The sequence below is a fragment of the Sus scrofa genome, chromosome 15 (genome assembly GCF_054392235.1).
Source record: "Sus scrofa isolate SSC_HxYL_T2T_F1_AM1 chromosome 15, Sscrofa_HxYL_maternal_Yorkshire_Landrace_v2.0, whole genome shotgun sequence".
In the NCBI taxonomy this organism is placed as follows: domain Eukaryota; kingdom Metazoa; phylum Chordata; class Mammalia; order Artiodactyla; family Suidae; genus Sus; species Sus scrofa.
The window spans coordinates 82,812,884-82,831,801 of record NC_139397.1 but is presented as its reverse complement, the minus strand read 5'-3'; the positions used below and the strand labels follow the sequence as shown (position 1 = coordinate 82,831,801).

Below are 18,918 nucleotides of genomic sequence, written 5' to 3'. Positions count from 1 at the left end.
AAATATACCAGTAAAACAAGGCTTGCTTTCTTACAATCTTTCCTTCTCTCTCCAAAGTATTATACCTTTAATAGCTGTCCTTCCAGATCTCTTATTCCCTATGTACTTCACATTACTTCCTATGCTTTTTTTTTTTTTTTTTTTTTTTTTTTTTGGTTTAGCTTTTTAGGGCCGCACCTGCAGCATATAAAAGTTCTCAGGCCAGGGGTGGAATTGGAGCTGCAGCCTCTGGCCAACACCACAGCTCACAGCAATGTCGGATCCTTAACCCAATGAGCGAGGCCAGGAATCCTCATGGATCTTAGTCGGATTCATTCACTGCTGAGCCATGAAGGGAACTCCTCTTCTGTATTTTGGAGGATCAAGACATTGTCTATAAGAGGCTGCTCTTAGGGGCTAACCCAAAGCAAGTAAGATATTGGTGCAGATTCTTATCCCAATCTTTTAACCTAAATTATTAGTAAGTTTCTTAAAAATAACAGTGAAGTAGGATTTATGCAAAAAAATTCATCTCTAACCAAGGTTTATTTCCCTCTTCGTCAAATAGCTATTTATGGGGAATTGTTATAATCAAAATAAGCACTTTTATGCTCTAATGAACTCTAAAATAAGAATCCATTTTACCTAATGTGTTAATATTATTCAAATATTTATATTTTAAATCCTTTTATTTTTATATTTTTATTTCCTGTTATAAATTTAAAACTGTTTGAAAATAATATTTAAGAAATTTAAATAAAATAAAAAATTATCCAAGTTTCCTTATATTCTAAATATTAACAATAAGAATTACTTTAGTGGCCTATAATACATTTTTTTATTTTTAATATTTATTTTTAAATTTTATTTATTTTTATTTTTGACCATACCCACAGTATTTGGAAGTTCCTGGGCCAGCGATCAAAGCCACACCACAGCAGCAACCCAAGCCACAGCAGTGACAACACCAGATCCTAATCCACTGAGCCACCAAGGAACTCCATATGGCCTATAATGTAATACAGTATTGAAAGTGTTTGGCTAAATGTAAGATGTGTTAGGTTTTAGCTCTAGTTCTTCTCCTTGGGTAAGCTATAAACCCTTCTGAATCTCAGTTTTTTATCTCTAAATTGAGGTGATATTCATCAATATTTATTTATTTATGCAATAAATATTCATTAAATATCTACTTTGTGCCAGAAACTGATCTGAACTGATCTGAACACTGGGAAAGCAGTGATCAAAACAGACTAAATCCGTTCCCCTCATGAATTCACTCAAGGAGGGGAACAGACAATAAATTAGACTGACAGAGGTATCACTATACATAAGCACAATAAAATGCACTGGTGAGGAATACAAAGCAATGGGAATACTCATTCATTGCGGGTAGGAATACAAAATGGTACAACCATGTAAGAATTTTCCTATAACATAAAAATACACACATTTCATATAACCTAGCAATCCTGTTTCTAGGTATTCACCTGAGAAAATAAAAGCATAGGCCAAATAAAGACCTGTATGTGAAGCAATATAACCCCAAAGTAGAAACAACCCCAAATGTCTGTCAGCTTTTGATTGGATAAACAATTTGTGGTATATCCATACAGTGGAACACTGACCAACAATAAAAAGGAATAAATTGATGTATGCAACAAAATGAGTAAATCTCAAAAGGGTTATGGTAAGTGAAAGAAGCCAGACACAAAAGCCTACAAACTCCATGATTCCATTTATGTGAAATTCTAAAAAAGGCAACACTTTAAACAGAAAGTGTATCAGTGATTTGTTGAAACTCATTTAAAGGAATATTTTATTGTATATAAATAATACTTCAATAAACCTTTAAAAAAGATATATTATATACTATTTTAGATTTAAAAAGGTAGAGAGAGAAGAGTTGAAATTTTATATAGAAAATCCTCATGCAGGAGCTTCTGAAGGAAGTGAAGGAGCAAACCACATAGATATCTGGAGAAGGATATTCCAGACAAAAAGAACAGCAAATATGAAGGCTGAGGGGCAGAAATATGCCAAGTGTGTTAAAAGGGGAAGGAGGTCCTAATGGCCAGAGCAGAGGAGGAAGTAAAAGAAGAGGTAAGAAAGGCAGGGAATATCAGCTCACAAAACACCTTAAAGGTAATGAGAAGTCATCAGTGGGCTTTGGGAAGCAGAGCAGATCTGACTTAGGCTTTAAGAGGATAATTCTGGCTGCTTCATAGAAAACAGTCTGTGGAAGAGCAAGTGTACTAGAATCAGGGACACTAGTTGGAAGGCAATTGTATAGACAAGAGATTAAGGACAGAGGGAGGGTGGTAAAAGTGTTCAAATCCTACACGGAAAGCCTTTAGATTGGCTCAGAAATCTGGGTGTGTGAGAAATTTGGAAGGAATACAATTTAATCCACAACACCCAGTGATATGATTTCAGAATAAGTAGGACCACCTCTCTTATTCTGTAGAAATCTGCTTTTATAATTGAAAAAATTCTTCCATGAGTGTTTCCTTCTTTTATATATCAAAATGAAATCTGCAGAAGAAATAAAATCAACCTCCTACTAATCATCTTTAGAGCAAGTTCTGAGATTACCAAGAAGACAACAGGTACTGGTGTTATGAAGAGATGAACTGCATAGTAGAATAAATGGAAGCAGGAGAACTGGCCTGGACACAAATTTCACTGAGACCAGAAATGGGAATTCATTTACAAGAATATATTTTTTTACCTTTCACATAATATTTGAACAGTCCTGCAGAAAGAGTATGTATTTATAAAAACAGTTTTTTGGAGTTTTATATAAAAACTGTTTTGCCTACAACTGAGAGCTGTAACTATAAAATGTTTTTACAAAGTAAACTTATTCCTTTCCCCAGAGTTGTGTATATATTTTGGTCCTTGATCTTTTCCTGTTTGTTAAACAATAAATATAAAATGCATAAGCTGAACACCTTATATTATCAAGAACTGCATTTATAAATAGAAAATATGATAAGCTAACTGAATTTTGATCTAAAAATATCTAGTAGGAATAGTATTCAGAACAATTAACATGTTAATTTTCATAGTTAAAGGAAAACGCTTCTTTCTCCAAAGCAAATTATTAGCAATATCTTTAAGCATTCATTTAGCATGATTTATACTATAAAGTATGTAGTGGTGACACTTAAAATATCCAGCAAAGTAGAGGTGAGCGAATGAATGAATAATATAGCAACATTTTACATGAAAGAGGATTATTTGCTCAAAATTTCTCAACAGAAATGGTAAATATTCTGAGTAAAATTATCATACACAAAATGCCAACATAGCATTACACTAGTCTCAAAAAGAATTGATAGCAATATGCCCACCAGGTGAGATAAAATTGAGTGGCAGAACAAAATCACACCATCTAATAAAGAAAACATAACATTGCTGGATCATATGGTAGTTCTATTTTTAGTTTTCTGAGGAACCTCCATACTGTTCTCCATAGTAGTTGCACCAATAGTGTAGGAAGTTTCCCTTCTCTCCACACCCTCTCCAGTATTTGCTATTTGTAGATATATTAATGATGAAAATTCAGACAAGTGTGAGGTGGTACCTCACTGTAGTTTTGATTTGCATCTCTCTAGTAATAAGCAATGTTGAGCACGTTTTCACGTGCCTACTCTCCACCATGTGTATCCTTTTTTTTTTTTCTTTTTAGGACCACACCTTCCACATATAGAAGTTCTCAGGATAGGGGTCTAATCTGAGCTGCAAATGCTGGCCTATGCCACAGCTGCAGCAACCTGGGATCCAAGCCACACCTGTGACTTATGCCATAGCTTGCAGGAACACTGGATCCTTAACCCAGGATTCAGCGAGGCTAGGGATCGAACCCACATACTCATGGATACTAGTGGGTTCTTAACCCAGTGAGCCACAATGGGAACTCCATCCATCCTTATGTCTTCTTTGGAGAAGTGTCTATTTGGGTCTTCTGCCTATTTTTCAACTGGGTTTTTTTGTTGTTGTTGTTAAATTGTATGAGTTGTTTGTATATTTTGGATATTAAGCCCTTGTTGGTTGCATTGTTTGCAACTATTTTCTCCTGTTCTGTAGGTTGTCCTTTTCTTTTTTTAATGGTTTCCTCCACTGTGCAAAACCTTTAAGTTTGACTAGATCCCACTTGTTTATTTTTGTTTTTATTTCTATTGCCTTGGGAGACTGACCCAAGAAAATATTGGTATGGTTTATGTCAGAGAATGTTTTGCCTATGTTCTCTTCTAGGAGTATTACAATGTCATGTCTTATGTTTAAGTCTTTAAGCCATTTATTTTTGTTCATGGTGTGAGGGTGTTTTCTAGTTTCATTGATTCTAGCAATTCCATTCCTGGGTATATATCTGAACAAAACTATAATTCAAAAAGATACCTCTACCCTTATGTTCATAGACACACTATTTACAATAGCCAAGACATGGAAACAACCTAAATATCAATCAACAGATGACTGGATTAAGAAGATGTGGTACATATACAATGGAATTCAACTCAGCCATAAAAAAGAAGGAAATAATGTCATTTGCAACAACATAGGATGCAGCTAGAGATTATCATACGAAATGAAATAAGTCAGAGAAAAACAAATACCATATGATATTACTAATATGTGGAATCTGAAGTATAGCACAAATGAACTCCTCTACAAAATAGAAACAGTCTCACAGACAGGGAGAACAGACTTGTGGTTGCCAAAGGGGATGGAGGAAGGAGTGGGAGGGACTTGGAGTTTGAGGATAGTAGATCCAAATTATTACACTGAGAATGGATAAACAATAAAGTCCTAGTGTATGGCACAGGGAACTATATCCAATCTGTTTGGATAGACCATGATGGGAGATAATATAAGAAAAAGAATGTGTATATATAGAGAGAATCACTTTTCTGTACAGAAGAAGTTGGCACAAACCAGTAGATCAAGCATACTTTAATTTTAAAACAATGTAATGTTAAGAAAAGTGTGTTCCACTCTTCATTATGCTTTATTTGATTACTGGTAAATCATTCATTAACTTGTTCTATAAACAGATTTTATCTGCTCCATAGGATTTCATTAAATATAAAGTGAAATATTCAAAAAGACTTTGAAAAGAAAAATTATGTTCTATAAATAAAACTTTAGTTTTAAAAATTAAAACTTTAAAAATTAAAACTTTTTAAAATGATTTTTATTTTTTCCATTATAGTTGATTTATAGCGATCTGTCAATTTCTACCACAGCGAAGTGACCCAGCCAAACATATATACATACAGTTTTTTCTCACATTATAGTGCTATACAGCAGGATCTCACTACCTATCCTTAATGAACTTACGTTAACTAACATGTAGAGACAAAGTTGCTAGATAACTGCTAGAGAAATCATTCACAACTTTTTATAATTATTTATATCTGTTCTGTCATTTACCTGCAGGCATTTATTATTACACATGTTTTTCATTTACAATGGGTTTTAATGATATAAAAATCCAGTGAAATTTTTGAAAGAATACTTTATAGTGAATACATGATTTCAAATTCTCTGCTGCTGATTTAAGCTTTGTCGACTTTTCTCTGTATGTGTATCAGTGGTTAAGAAACAGAGCTTTAAAGAAATTTTAAAATTACATTCCCACAGCAGTCAGAATAAATATTAGGAGGCCAGATGATCTCACAGTCTTTGGGGGAAATTATGCTCCAGTATGTATCAGAAAGACAAAAATAAGTAATACTATTTTTTTAGCTGCACATACAGACATAAATATTAAGCAAACAGTTATTGAGAAATATGGAAAAAACACTTCATGTAACCTGTTTCAGCAGTTCATAGGAGTTCAAGTTCTCTTATTTTAGGTACTCTGACTTCATTGTGTATGAAAAGTTCATTCAAGGATGATATGACAATATGCCGTGAGCAGGATTCTGGTACTGTTGTAGCTGTCATCAAGCACCAAGAATGGCTGGTATATTTTGGATAACAGTCTTTTATCAGATATGTCTTTTGCAAATATATTCTCCCAGCCTGTGGCTTGTCTTTTCATTCTCTTGACATTGTCTTTCACAGAACAGAAATTTTTAATTTTAATGAAGTCCAGCTTACCAACTTTCTTTCATGGATCATACCTTTCATGTTTTATCTAAAAACTTATTGCCAAACTCAAGATCATCTAGATTTTTCTCCTATGTAATCTTCCAGGAGTTTTAAAGCTTTGCTTTTTATATTTAGCAATATGATCCCTTTTGAGAGAATTTTTGTGAAGGGTGAAGGGTCTGTCTAGATCTACATTATCAAATTTTGGGGCACAGAATTGTTCATAGTGTTATTTTATAGTCTTTTTAGTGTCCATGGGATCTTTAATGATGTCCCCTCTTTCATTTCTGATATTAGTAATTTGTGACCTCTCTCTTTTTTTCTTATTTAGCCTGGCTAGAAGCTTATCAATTTAATTGATCTTCTCAAAAATTTTTTTGGTTTATTGGTTTTCTCTATTGAATCCCTGTTTTTAAGGTCATTGATTTCTTCTTTAAATTTTTAAATTATTTCTTTGGCTTATTTTGTACTTAATTTACCTTTTTTTACCTAGTTTCCTAAGGTTAAAGCTTAGACAACTGATTGTAGATAGTTCTTCTTTTCTAAAAAATGCATTCAGTGCTATAAATTTTCCTGTAAGCACTGCTTTTATTTCACCCCACAAATTTTTAAAAGTTGTGTTTTCATTTTCATTTATTTCAAAATGGTTGCCTTTAATTTTACCAGCGTAGTTCAGTACACTGATTAATAAGCCAGTACATTCACTAAGGAAAATCCACTACATCATTCAGCAAAGCCCCAGTGCTTATTGAGAAGTGGGTAATAGATAGGTTTGTAGCAACCTTTTCTGGACTTTAGGCTCCCTGCTTTAATATTAGCTAACCACTCCTGGAGTTTAAACTCTTGATCAAAATATTAGTTGTCTATGGTTAAAACCTAAGATACACATATTACCTCAGTATCTGCTGAGTTTTAATGTTAATTAAAACATGATTGCATTGCACTTTAAATATTTCAGAATATATCTTTAAATCTAGGTCAATTCAGGAAGCAAAGATAAGTGGGGTCAGTACTTCAAAGACTGTGAACACTCAGATAATGGTCAGTACATCTCAGCAGAGTGAAATACTGTGTATTTGACATAGAGCCACATGACTTGTGACCATTCAATGAACCTCAAACAAGAAACCACAAATTCCTGCTTAGCACTTTCCCTCTAATATTGGATGCTTATTTAAATTTCTGCCCTTTCAAAGCTACTTGATAGCAAAGTATGAAAAATAAATTCTATCTAAGTTCTGAAAACCTATAGTTACAGAGAAGGAAAATAGTAGCTAAAGGTGGATCTGAGAAATACCATTGTTGGAAAATATCTAACAAGGCTAACTGGTTTCTTTCTACCAATCCTCTGGCTCTCTGGAGGCTGAAAGATGAAGAAATACTCTCATACATAAGAGATTCATAATCCTTTAGGAAGAGTGAGGATAAAACGAGCAAATATACTGGATACTATTGCTACCTGAGATAAAACTTTTCATTAAGATAAGAATTTAGTTCAAAGCAGGAAAGGTAAACAAGGTAGCAAGTGTTTAGATTAAGAATCAAGAATGAGGGAGTTCCCATCGTGGCTCAGCAGAAACAAATCCGACTAGGAACCATGAGGTTGCAGATTTGATCCCTGGCCTCGCTCAGTGGGTTGAGGATCTGGCGTTGCCGTGAGCGTTGCCGTGAGCTGTGGTATAGGTGGCAGCTCAGATCTGGTGTTGCTGTGGCCATGGCGTAGGCCAGAAGCTGTAGCTCTGATTAGACCCCTAGCCTGGGAACCTCCATATGCCACAAGTGTGGCCCTCAAAAGAGGAAAAGACAAAAAAAAAAAAAAAAAAAAAAGAAAGAAAGAAAGAAAAAGAAAAGAAACAACAATGAGATGAAATGGGCTCTCAAAAGTTTATTTGTTGAGTAATCATTTATTGAATGCTTCCTATTCTATTATATTTATTTGATTCTAAAATGTCAGATAGTCCACTTTCTTAATAATATAAGCTTTTTAAGGGAGAAAAAAAAACTCTATGTTAAATTGTAAGAAGCATTTTCTTTTTCTTTTCTTTTTTCTTTTTTGTCTGTCTTTTTTTTTTTTTTTTTTGTCTTTTTAGGGCCACACCTGCAGCATATGGAAGTTCCCAGGCTAGAGGTTGAACCCTAGCTGCAGTTGCCAGCCACAGCCACAGCAAAGCAGGATCTGAGCTGTGTCTGCAACCTATAGCACAGCTCATGGTGACGCCAGATCCTTAACCTGCTAGCAGAACAAGGCTAGGGATTGAACCCATGTCCTCATGGATACTAGTTGGGTTTGTTACCACTGAGCCACGATGGGAACTTCCAAGAAGTATTTTCATAAATGAAAAAATAGGAACAAACATATTCATTTTACATTTGCTAAGCATTTTGTTGGTATAGAGGGCACAATGGTATGCCTAATAGGTGCCTAGTGTACCGGGGTTAATCTACTGGTGTTATACATACATTATGCAAATAAATGCATAAAATATAATTACAAAGTTATGTTGCAAGCAACTCTGGATAAATTTAGTCAAGTGGATATGTAGTTTAAAAAAGTGATTAAAAAAGGTAAAATGCAGGGATTTGTTCAAATCTAAGTTTTATTCTTTACTTTTTGACTAGAGGGTGCTATTACTGCCCTTTCATCTTCTTTCTCCCTACTTCTTTGATGAACTTTTGGAATCCTGCAATGGGTTGCAGTCCTGCCTCTCTTCATTATTCCAGATGACTTCTCCATCATGTTGGGACCCAGTGTAAATTTTCAGTCAAGAACTAGTTTTATGGATTCATATGTGTGCATCTTTATCTCACATTAAGATTCGCATAACATTTCAAGTTTATTAAAACTTCTAGTTGAAATCTTTAAGAGTACTATTAAAGATACCGTAAAAGAGCACGGTTGTCTTTATTTCTCAAAGAAGACCAGCTAGGTGATGTCTAACAATTTTACATGTTTAGTTAGTCAATATGCATTAAATATCACTTATATATCCAGAGTACTGGTCTGGAAATCTGGGGGATAAAATCGTTACATGTTTTCTGCTTTAAATGAGGTTCAAATCTAGTTGAGGAGATGAGAAAAATAATATTCTTCTAGGAGTATAATGTCAGTCAGTAAGTAACATTTATCCAGAACAAATCACTGCCCTGAGTTATGAAGAAGTTGAGTATTGGAATAACCAACAAAGAGACAGGAAAAACAACAACAAAAAAAGACTTCTGATAACCTAGTGGGAGATCACTTCCTCTAACAGCTTGGTGATTGTTGCATATTGTTTAACTCTAGTCTGTTAATGTATTGGGTACTAAGAGTAGCAGGCCCTCCTCTCTGCACTGACCCAATCTACCGCAAGGATGAATATGTTTCTAATTTTTCTTTAGCTGGCTACCTTGAAGACTTTAGATTATCACTATATTGAAGGAATATTTTATCTTATGTAAATAGAATGCTTTACTCTGTTTTTGCCATTTCTTAAAATCAAAACAGCCTAAAAAATTTTATTCCCTTGCACTGATTATTGCTGGCTTGACATATTCATCTTGATCCTTTGGTGTAATTTGCATGCTCTTGAAACTAAATTGATTATCCTGATACTTGCTCTTGGCACAATAGGAAAGCTTACAGCTTCGAATATAAGGTACACCTATTACCATGTCATAAGGTTAGAATAGCAGAGGAACTAAGCAAATCTTTAAAAAACAAAAGATGGGGGGAGTGGGATGGACTGGGAGTTTGAGATTAGTAGATGCAAACTACTACATTTAGAATGGATAAGCAATGAGGTCCTACTGTATAACACAGGGAACTATATCCACTCTATTGGGATAAACCATAATGAAAGATAATATAAGAAAGGGAAAGTATATTTATGTTTGACTGGGTCACTTTACTGTACATCAGAAACTGGCACAAATTGTAAATCAACAACACTTTAATAAAAAAAGAAAAAATCAAAGACATTTTGTTGGTTGGTAAAACTATGCATTTAAGGAAATCTGAATATAGGAAGCCAAAGTATAAAGATATCAAATGTAGATCCTCAATATGATGCCTCTTTTCTAATATCTAAACACCTAAACAAAATATGTGGCAGCACAAGCATATTAAGCTTACAAAGACTGAAATCTCAGATATAGTGTGTCCTAGCTATGACATTTTCTAATAATTTTTCTCATAAAAACTGTGAAAGCACGAAGCCAGCAACACCAGTACAAAACCTTAGGTGAACATGAGTAAAATGATGCTTAAACACTGATTAATGTGAAAAGGTGATGGTGACAAGAATAAGAAAACCACCAAAAGTGTCATGTGGACTTCATGAAATAGAAAATGTTTTGTGCAAATGTGTGAGATTATACATTAGAGTAGCCATCACTATAAGCAATAACTTATTTTCTTTAATGCATAAGACAAAAAGTACAATGATAAATATATGCATTGTATGCATTGGAAAAAAGATTGGTTTTGCCTCTCCAAGGAGGAAGTAATGGGAATACCTGATCAGATTCATGTACACAGTGTGAGAGTTTCTGGAAACCAGGAAACCATGGTACGAAAACCAAAGTGAAGACGATACAGTAAGGGTGTGTGATCAGCACATTTACCAGGGACACTCTTGTTCTCCATGTTTTTTCTTTTACTCATCTTAGGGTCAAGCACCACTAAAACCTCATTATCCATCAGAATGAACCATCCTTTCCCTCCTTTCCACCCCCTAATTTTGTGGGGCAATAGAACACAGTGATTAGCACACATTCCTCCTGCTCAGCCTTCAAATTGTTAGGCTTCAGATGAGTACACTGTGATAAAGCATAACTATAACTTAAAACTTGCAGGATCTTCCTTGAAAAAGTGGGGATGGAGAAGGAGAAACTGTGCCACTCTCCTCTTGATCGCCATGACAAGCAGGATTCATGGACAAATATGGCTATTTTTATTCTCAAAATATCCCCTAACCATTTGTCTTGATCTCATCATTTTTAACTTCTGGGAGGTTGCAATCCCATGTTTGTCTGCTCTCTCTCTGATCTCTAATCTTTCTCTTTCCTTTGTCACTTTGACCTCATTTTCAAGCATGCATAGCTCTTTTCTATGTAAAAAACAGAAACAAACTCTCAGATTTCAAAACCAACCTTACAGTTACCATAGGTGAAACCATTGGCCCACGGGAAGAATAGGGAAAGAGGAAATAACATATACACACTACTGTATAAAATAGATGATTGATGGAAAACCTACTGTATAGCACAGGAGAATCTCCTCCATAATTTGTAATAACTTATATGGAAAAAAAGAATGGATATATTTAGGTGTATGATCGATTCACTTTGGTATATACCTGAAATTAATACAACATTGTAAATCAACTATACTCCAATAAAATAAAATTTAAAAGTTTTAAAGTTAACAATGATCTCTTTTCTGTATTCTGTTAGATCTCCACAACACTATCTTCTCTAAAGATTTCTTGATACAGTCAGTCATGTCCCTTGCCTTCTACAACCGGAAGAGTAAGAAAAAGGCATCAGAAAAGAAGATCATCCCTGCTTTTTCCAGGAAAACGCCACGAGTTTAAACTACAGTTATGCTCGATTGCAGTGTGCTCATCTGAAGGCTAAAAATTGGAAGGCTGAGCAGGAGGAATGTGTTTCTTACTCTTCATCTATTGGTTGCATTTTTTCATTCTTCTTCCCTCAAGCTGTGACCATTATCCAGGGCTCAGTCCTTGCTTCTCTGATCTTTTTTCTCTCTAGGCCAGGGGATTTTAAACTGTGTTTCTCAGTCTAAATTACCTTAGAAGCTGCCACTGAGGGTCCAGGAAGGGGTGGGCAATTGGTGCCTCCCTACTATGTCAAACAGAATAGCTCTGCTTTTGTCTCCCTTATTTGTTACATATTGTTTCTTTGGAGAACTTTGCTAATTTACTGAAAATTACATCAGAGTCATAAAACTGACCTTGTTTTACTACTATCTATATAACTTGGGACAAATATTTCAAAGCATTAATGAATTTCTTACATCTAGGCCTGTGTCATTCTCTCCACCTGAACCACTCTCCATCCAGCTCTTTTCTTTAGTACCTTTCCAATTCCTAATGATTTTTTTTTTTTTTTTTTTTGGTTTTCTATGTCTTTCTCCAGGAAGTCTTTTCTGAATGCAAAACGTGGTTTAGGTGCTTTTCTGATGTGGCACCATAGCATTCTGGACCAATCTTTTAACACAGCACTTTATTCCACAGTGTTTGTCTACATTTCCTACTAAACTAGAAGCTCGCTGAGGACAGAATATTATTCATGATTTTCCTAATATCTAGCATAATGCCTGGCCTGGCATGTAGTGGGCTTGAAAATCCAAATAGAAATAATTATATATCCCAGCAAAGATAATCCAAATTAGCTGACACTTGCTCTCTTCTCAACTAAAGATAAATGAAAAGGCATGTGTCCATGTTATCTCTCATTCTGATCAAACTGTTCTTTCCATCTGTCTGCTTTCTGAGTGTTCCTGACATCGCCTTCATCTGCTTTTGAATCCTGTTTACAACATCCTTGCCATTTATTTTTACTGGGGAAATTATTTTATAATTCACTCTGATTCTTCTTGTTTGAAAATGGTGATGTACTGTTAAAGATATCTCTAATGACCAAGAATAATTCAAAGTACTAAAAGACATCTAATTTTCAACTCTGCATCATTACATCATTCAACAAAATTATAACATTGCACTACTTTGGCCTAATTTCAACAATTTCAACTTCTGATAGTACACAAAAATGATATATTTTGAAAAAGGAAGATTTTGAGGGCCTATCTTAGCAGTTTATAAGACGAGGATCTGTAGTTGATGTAGAGGTTATTACTGCCTGGGAAAAATATATTCAAATATTTGATGTTTAAAAATGTGTGCATAAATGCAACCAAAAATCCAAAATTAAATCAAAGAAGAGCAATGTAATGTCCACATATACTCTGCAAACACAGCCTTTGAGAAATTCCAAACCGCTGGTATACAAAATTAGAAAGTACAGTAAGTACAATCTCATCTTTAATGCTAAATGGCAATATTACCTTCAACAGGCAATACCTGATTACTTCTATCATAAATGTCATAGATTCCAAAAGCAAAATTACATTTCAATTTGGTGATTTTTTTATTTTTAATTAAGGGTTTTTCCATATTTTCAAATATCAAACTAATGCAATTTAGACCCCATGACTCTGTCTTATCTCAGTACTCTAAATCTGAAATCTTATCTTTTCACTATTATGTTTCTTTGGATTATATTAAATGGAAAAGGCTCTAAAGGAAGACCAAAATCAAAAGTATTTGCAAAAAAAAAAAAAACTCTATAAAGTAAAGTTGACCTTGGTTTATTAACTACTTAATAGGGAATGCTTGACAAATACAAAGTCAAAAAGATATTCTCGGCAAAGATGTTATAATGAGAACTCAAGTATCAGATGAGTAGCTGACTAAATGACTTTTAAAATCCTGTTCAACTCTGAGAGACCAGGATTTAAACCATGAGCCAATTTAAGGAACTCTATCTGCTGAGTAAGTTCCTCATATCTCTTATAACAATAGCAGTATTTGTAGAAAGAAAAGCCCCACAGCCAACAGGGGAAATGATACTTACGAATATTGTGTCAGCAGTTCCAAATCATTATGCATGTTGATTGGATATGCTTCACTGAGTTCAAAAAGCTTCTCCAGAGCCTCATAAATGAAAATGATGCAAATAAGAGAAGCAAACGCTTCTTCAGTAAACCGGGTGATATAGCAGACAAGGGAGCTGGCATCAGTAGCCACAAGTATGATACACAGGGTTGCAGTCCAAAGTCCAATACTAGCTCTTAAAGATAGGTATGAAAGCCCATATTCTCTAGGAGAAGTAAAAGAACAGTGGAAAGAAGGTCATTTAACAGCTTGCCACCATTTTAAGTAGATGGAAATAAGTCTAATTCAGGAAGCGAAAGTAAATAAGCTCCACATCCCATGAGTATCTGAACTCAAGACTTTGTCTAAAGGGAACACCTAAGGGTACAAAACTAAAAGAGGTTTCTTAGTGCTTAGAACTGAATATAATTTTTATAAATATTACATAACAACATACATAAATATTTTACTGTTCTTTTCTTTCCATGGAGAGACAAAAATGGCAAACTGAATCACATCAACCACTTTGACCTCTCCCAGCAGACCTACAAATGTGCTGTTGAGAAAAGTATAAACACAGTAGAGGAACAGAAAGGGGTGAAGGCCAAAAGTATATAACACTTACTTGCAAAACTTAAACAAAATCTTTTCGAACACCAAAACTGGTCCTGTACTGCCTAATATGGTAAGAGGCTGTCCACCAAAGAGAGAATAGGCTATCCCAGTCATGGATGCTCCAAAGAGAGATTCGATTGCACTCTGTGTAGAGACATAAATGATTCCGTTATCTAAGCTGTACAAGCTGTCATTATAACTAGGGAGAAAATGTATTAAGTACCTGAGTATATTCTTTATCCTTTGCTATGAAGAGCCTAGGCACTTTGGACAGGAAGTAGGGTAGGAAGATTAAAAAAGGATCAGGCAGTCAATAGAATATGAATGGTAGTGGATGGGGATGCATCCATTGTACCCTCCTTATCTCACTTTCTTTTGCTTATGAAAAGTTTCCATGTATTCACAAAAATGTCTGGCAGAAGCATGGCCTGTATAAGTGGGAAATGAACCTCTTGAGAGGTAAGAACTAGAGTCAACTACTAACCTAGGATTGGGGAGCCAGGGATAAAATCAGGACCTGGTGTAAGATAAAAATTAGTTGTTTTGAGATATCCCACTCCCAAATTACCACTTCCATTAGCCATCTAGGAAATTCACATGAAATTTATCTGCCAGACCATGTATCAAATGTCTCCTCATAAAGGAATCCAAAATTAAATGCACCCTCCTCTAACTATGAATCTTAAAAACTGATTAAGTTTCAAAGTTCAGGGAAAAGCATAATACATACTATTCGACCTTCAGTTGCTTCTCCCAGCAGTCCTCCAAAAGTGATGACAGGAGACATACAGGCGCAGTAGAGAAATAGAAAAGATGCTAAGCACTGCAGGCTGAAAGCATCTCTGAAGTCACTCCAGAAGTATGGAGCTTTTCTTTTGATATCTAAAATAAGTCCCCCAAAAATCCTAAGACAAGGGGGAAAAACACAATAGTGACATACAAATATGAAAACACACCAATCAAAATGCTCATTTGCTTTGTTGCCAGGTCACAGTCTTCCATCAGCAGAGATGAGACCCATATTAACCTACTAGGTTGTACTCTCATGATTTACAGGAATGGCTTTGCACCACTACGTCACTTAAATTCCTAACCAAATACTGTGTTAACAACCAAAAAAAAAAAAAATGCTAGGTTCTCTCAAACAAGGTTCACAGCTGTTCTTCAATCAAAATTCAAGTAATGAGATTTAAAGATTAATCTCTCTGCCATTTTTACAGCCTAATCCTAAAAGCAGGCCACCTTCAGCCATTGGTAATATTTTCAAATTATTTCTATTGCATTTAGCATAGCAGAAAGTAAAGAAGGGAAAGTAAACTGACTTTTATATACTCCAGTAGACATCATCCTAGAGAGAAAAAGTGTTATATAACCATGGCTTCAGTTACCTCTCTTTTGGCCAAAAAAATTCCCTCACCAAATAACGTTCCAGGCAGGCATTTAAATGGCCTTATGGACAACAGTAATACTTAGTAGGGACAGGCGGACTCCACGGTTTTCCTTTTTAGAAAACTAAAATGGGGACCTTATAATAACCAATCTAGATAAATGTAATTTTGATCTATTATGGTCTAAACATATCTGAACATTTATCATTCACAAAACAATAATGACCTTACTTGGTATAAATGCATTTATTCTAAATATATTCAAAAATCACATTGAAACACTTGAAGGATGATTTGGGGAGTGGGTAGGGGAAGAGAAGCATTGTGAAACATTGCCTAAAATTGAGGGCTAAAATTCTTTAATCTATTAGGAATGAGAGCATTAAACAGGTATTCTCATTCTTTGAACAATTTAATAACAATATGCAGATTTAACATCTGACTACTAAAAGCTCTTTGTGTTCTATGGAATAAAGATGTCATATTAAAATAAATAAGGCTTGATTAAGTTCCTACATGAAGGTTAAAAAAAACCTATTATATTCAACATACTTCCAGTATGCTAAGTAAACTTAGGTTATGGAAAAATATTGAAGTTCTGTTATTTTCTAAATAAGAAAATAATCTGGCAGTCTAAGTATCATCCCAAAAATGAATGTTCTCTTGAGAAACAAGTTCTGATTGGCCTTGAAAAATGTACATCTTCAGAATAAGTGAAAATTTTGCATATTATTTTTAATTGTCCTGATCTGACTGACAGAGATACCACAGTAGCACATTAGCAAACATCTTCCTATTATGTGAGTAAGGGAATCACTTTTTCTAGTGATTGCTTCTGTTAGAGGGATAAGGAGTAGGAGAGGCTGAGAAGGATAAAATTTCAATTGGAGAACACACACAAAAAAAGGACATTTAAAATTCAGAGAAGCTTTAAAAAAAATGTGAAATTCACAAACACAATAAGATCACCTTAGGTTCCCTTACCTGTGCTTAGTAAAACACATGCATAATTTTTATTTGGGGGATCATTTCTGAATGATTTGTTAACTTGTCAAAGTTACTATTCAGAATAGATTTAATCTACTATTCTATTTATTCATTTGTTTATGATTTATATCCCACCTAATCCCCCAAAGAACTTGAGGTGGTTATGAATTATTACTTAGTAGTTAATATTTATAGGTTTGATAGCACTTTCTATTAGACTACTGTTTTATAATTAATTACTTATTAGGGTATACATTAGTCTAAATAGCTGTTATATTACTGTGTAATAAACGTGCATTTAGCAGCAAAAATCTATATCCGGAAGTGGGAGGTCATTGCAGAGAGCAGTGTAAGAGCAGCCCAGATGTGCACCAGCAACTCCAGGAGAGCAGATGAGTAATGGATACTTCAAGTCATGTCAGCAACAGAATCTGTGGAAGAACTCTGGAGAAGCGAAGATACCGGATATTGGTGACCTGGGAGGATTTAGGAAGCAGTAAGGAAAAGTGAACTTAAAAAAAAAAAAATCTAAGCTATGTGGCATGTTACACCCAAGAGAGAGGGGGGGAAACGCTAAAAATAAAAGTATTTGAAAATATGAAAGTAAACAGACGGAGTAACAACACTTCCAGTAAAAGGGAAAAAGAAAAAAAAAAAATTGGACCATTTCAAATTAGGTACAGAGCCTGAGCAAGACATAAAAGGACATTTCCTCAGAGAGAAAACATAGATAAAGGGAAAGAACAGAGGAGAATTAAAATGCACAGTTGTCAGGAACTGGAAAGTCAGCTTAGAGGACACAGTGAAAGCAATACAGGAAATGGCCCTAAGGGGAGGGGAGCACCAATCCTGCGAAGTCTTTGCAATTGCCTTCAATTATAATGGAGGCTGTGTGCACATATTCCCTGAAGAGAGACCCACCCAAGGGTTTCTGATTTTCTGCTCACACATTGCTTGCAGAGAGACAAGCTGTCAAAAAACCATAAAGAATCATTTTAAGAAATAAATTGAAGCTTTCATCTCTTCAAAGATGTGTGATTAGAAAAATAAATCATATAGCTCTTTCAAATTACTACCGTATAAAGAAAAAAATGCTATTATATACATTTTACTTGCATGTAATGAGATAAGGTCTATAAGATTGAATTCTTGGTATTTATTTTTATTTCCATTCTGAACTTGAAGCTTTCAACAGGCTCTTTTGGAAGGGGCAACTGACAGTTTTCTTATTCATTCTAAGAATCTGTGAATGCATTTTACGCATAGCAATATGAAAGACTAGGTATATAAATGGAATGGTGTAGTCACTGCTCTCGTTTAATAGTAATGACAATCATTAGTAACTAAAGAAAAATCAAATTAATTGGCATAGTCACCCCCAAAGAGTAGATATTCAAAGTTTAAAAACAAATTAGTTCTCAAAACAGCAATTCCCAGCACACACACAAAAAAAATGGTATGTCATTTGGTCTTTGAAGTCCCACACAAGCGCTTTCACTAACCTTCCAGTTCGCTGGAGTTCAGGTCCACTATGTCCTCCGTGGGGCTCAGCTTCCCCATGAGCTGCTGTTCCATTAGGTACAGCAGGAATCTTCCTCTTCTCCTGCAGGGAGATTTTTTTTGTTTTGTTTTTGTTTTTTAATTTCAGGTGCTAGTTGTAAATAACAAAAACAATTTTTTTCCCTTGAGGCAATATGCAGAGTGGCTAAGAACCCAGGCTCTTGTTACTTATTTGCTATATGATCTCCAGAAAGTTTAGCCATCTAAAGCCTCAGTTCCCTCCTTCTTTCACTGGTAATGATAACAGCACCTATCAGTGTGGTTGAGAGAATGAAATAAGATGATGAACATTTATTCATTCTTTCAACTAATATATGAATGCCTAGTGTGCCATTCATTTCTATGGATGCTTGAGATACAAAGGTGAGCAAGAAAAAGCATTCTGCTAATGGAGACAAAAAATAAACCTATTATATTAGGTAGAGATAGAGATAAGAAAAAATAAAGTGAGAGAAAGAGACCCAGAGACCAGGGTTAGGGTAGGTAGAGATGAGGATGAGGAGGTGCCCGTGGTGTCATCTGCCTCACCTAGTTCAACTGTTCACTAAATATTAATTATTTATCACTAACTATTTTTAAAGTATATTTCCCTCTCTGATTCTGGCTCATATCTTCCTACCCAAGGTTCTTTCTGA

General features: G+C 34.8%; 1 protein-coding gene across 34 annotated transcripts in view; it reads right to left on the bottom strand.

Annotated features, from left to right (window-relative positions):
• Nucleotides 1-18,918, bottom strand: part of SLC4A10 (solute carrier family 4 member 10) — a 428,088-nt gene that overhangs the window by 79,255 nt on the left and 329,915 nt on the right. For all 34 annotated transcript variants that reach the window (XM_085001241.1, XM_085001266.1, XM_085001254.1 and 31 more), the window contains 4 exons: nucleotides 18,226-18,326; nucleotides 15,079-15,253; nucleotides 14,359-14,492; nucleotides 13,714-13,959 (listed from right to left, as the gene is read on the bottom strand). In XM_085001241.1, coding sequence (XP_084857367.1) covers nucleotides 13,714-13,959; nucleotides 14,359-14,492; nucleotides 15,079-15,253; nucleotides 18,226-18,326 — 656 coding nt within the window. The remainder of the gene's footprint in view (nucleotides 1-13,713; nucleotides 13,960-14,358; nucleotides 14,493-15,078; nucleotides 15,254-18,225; nucleotides 18,327-18,918) is intronic.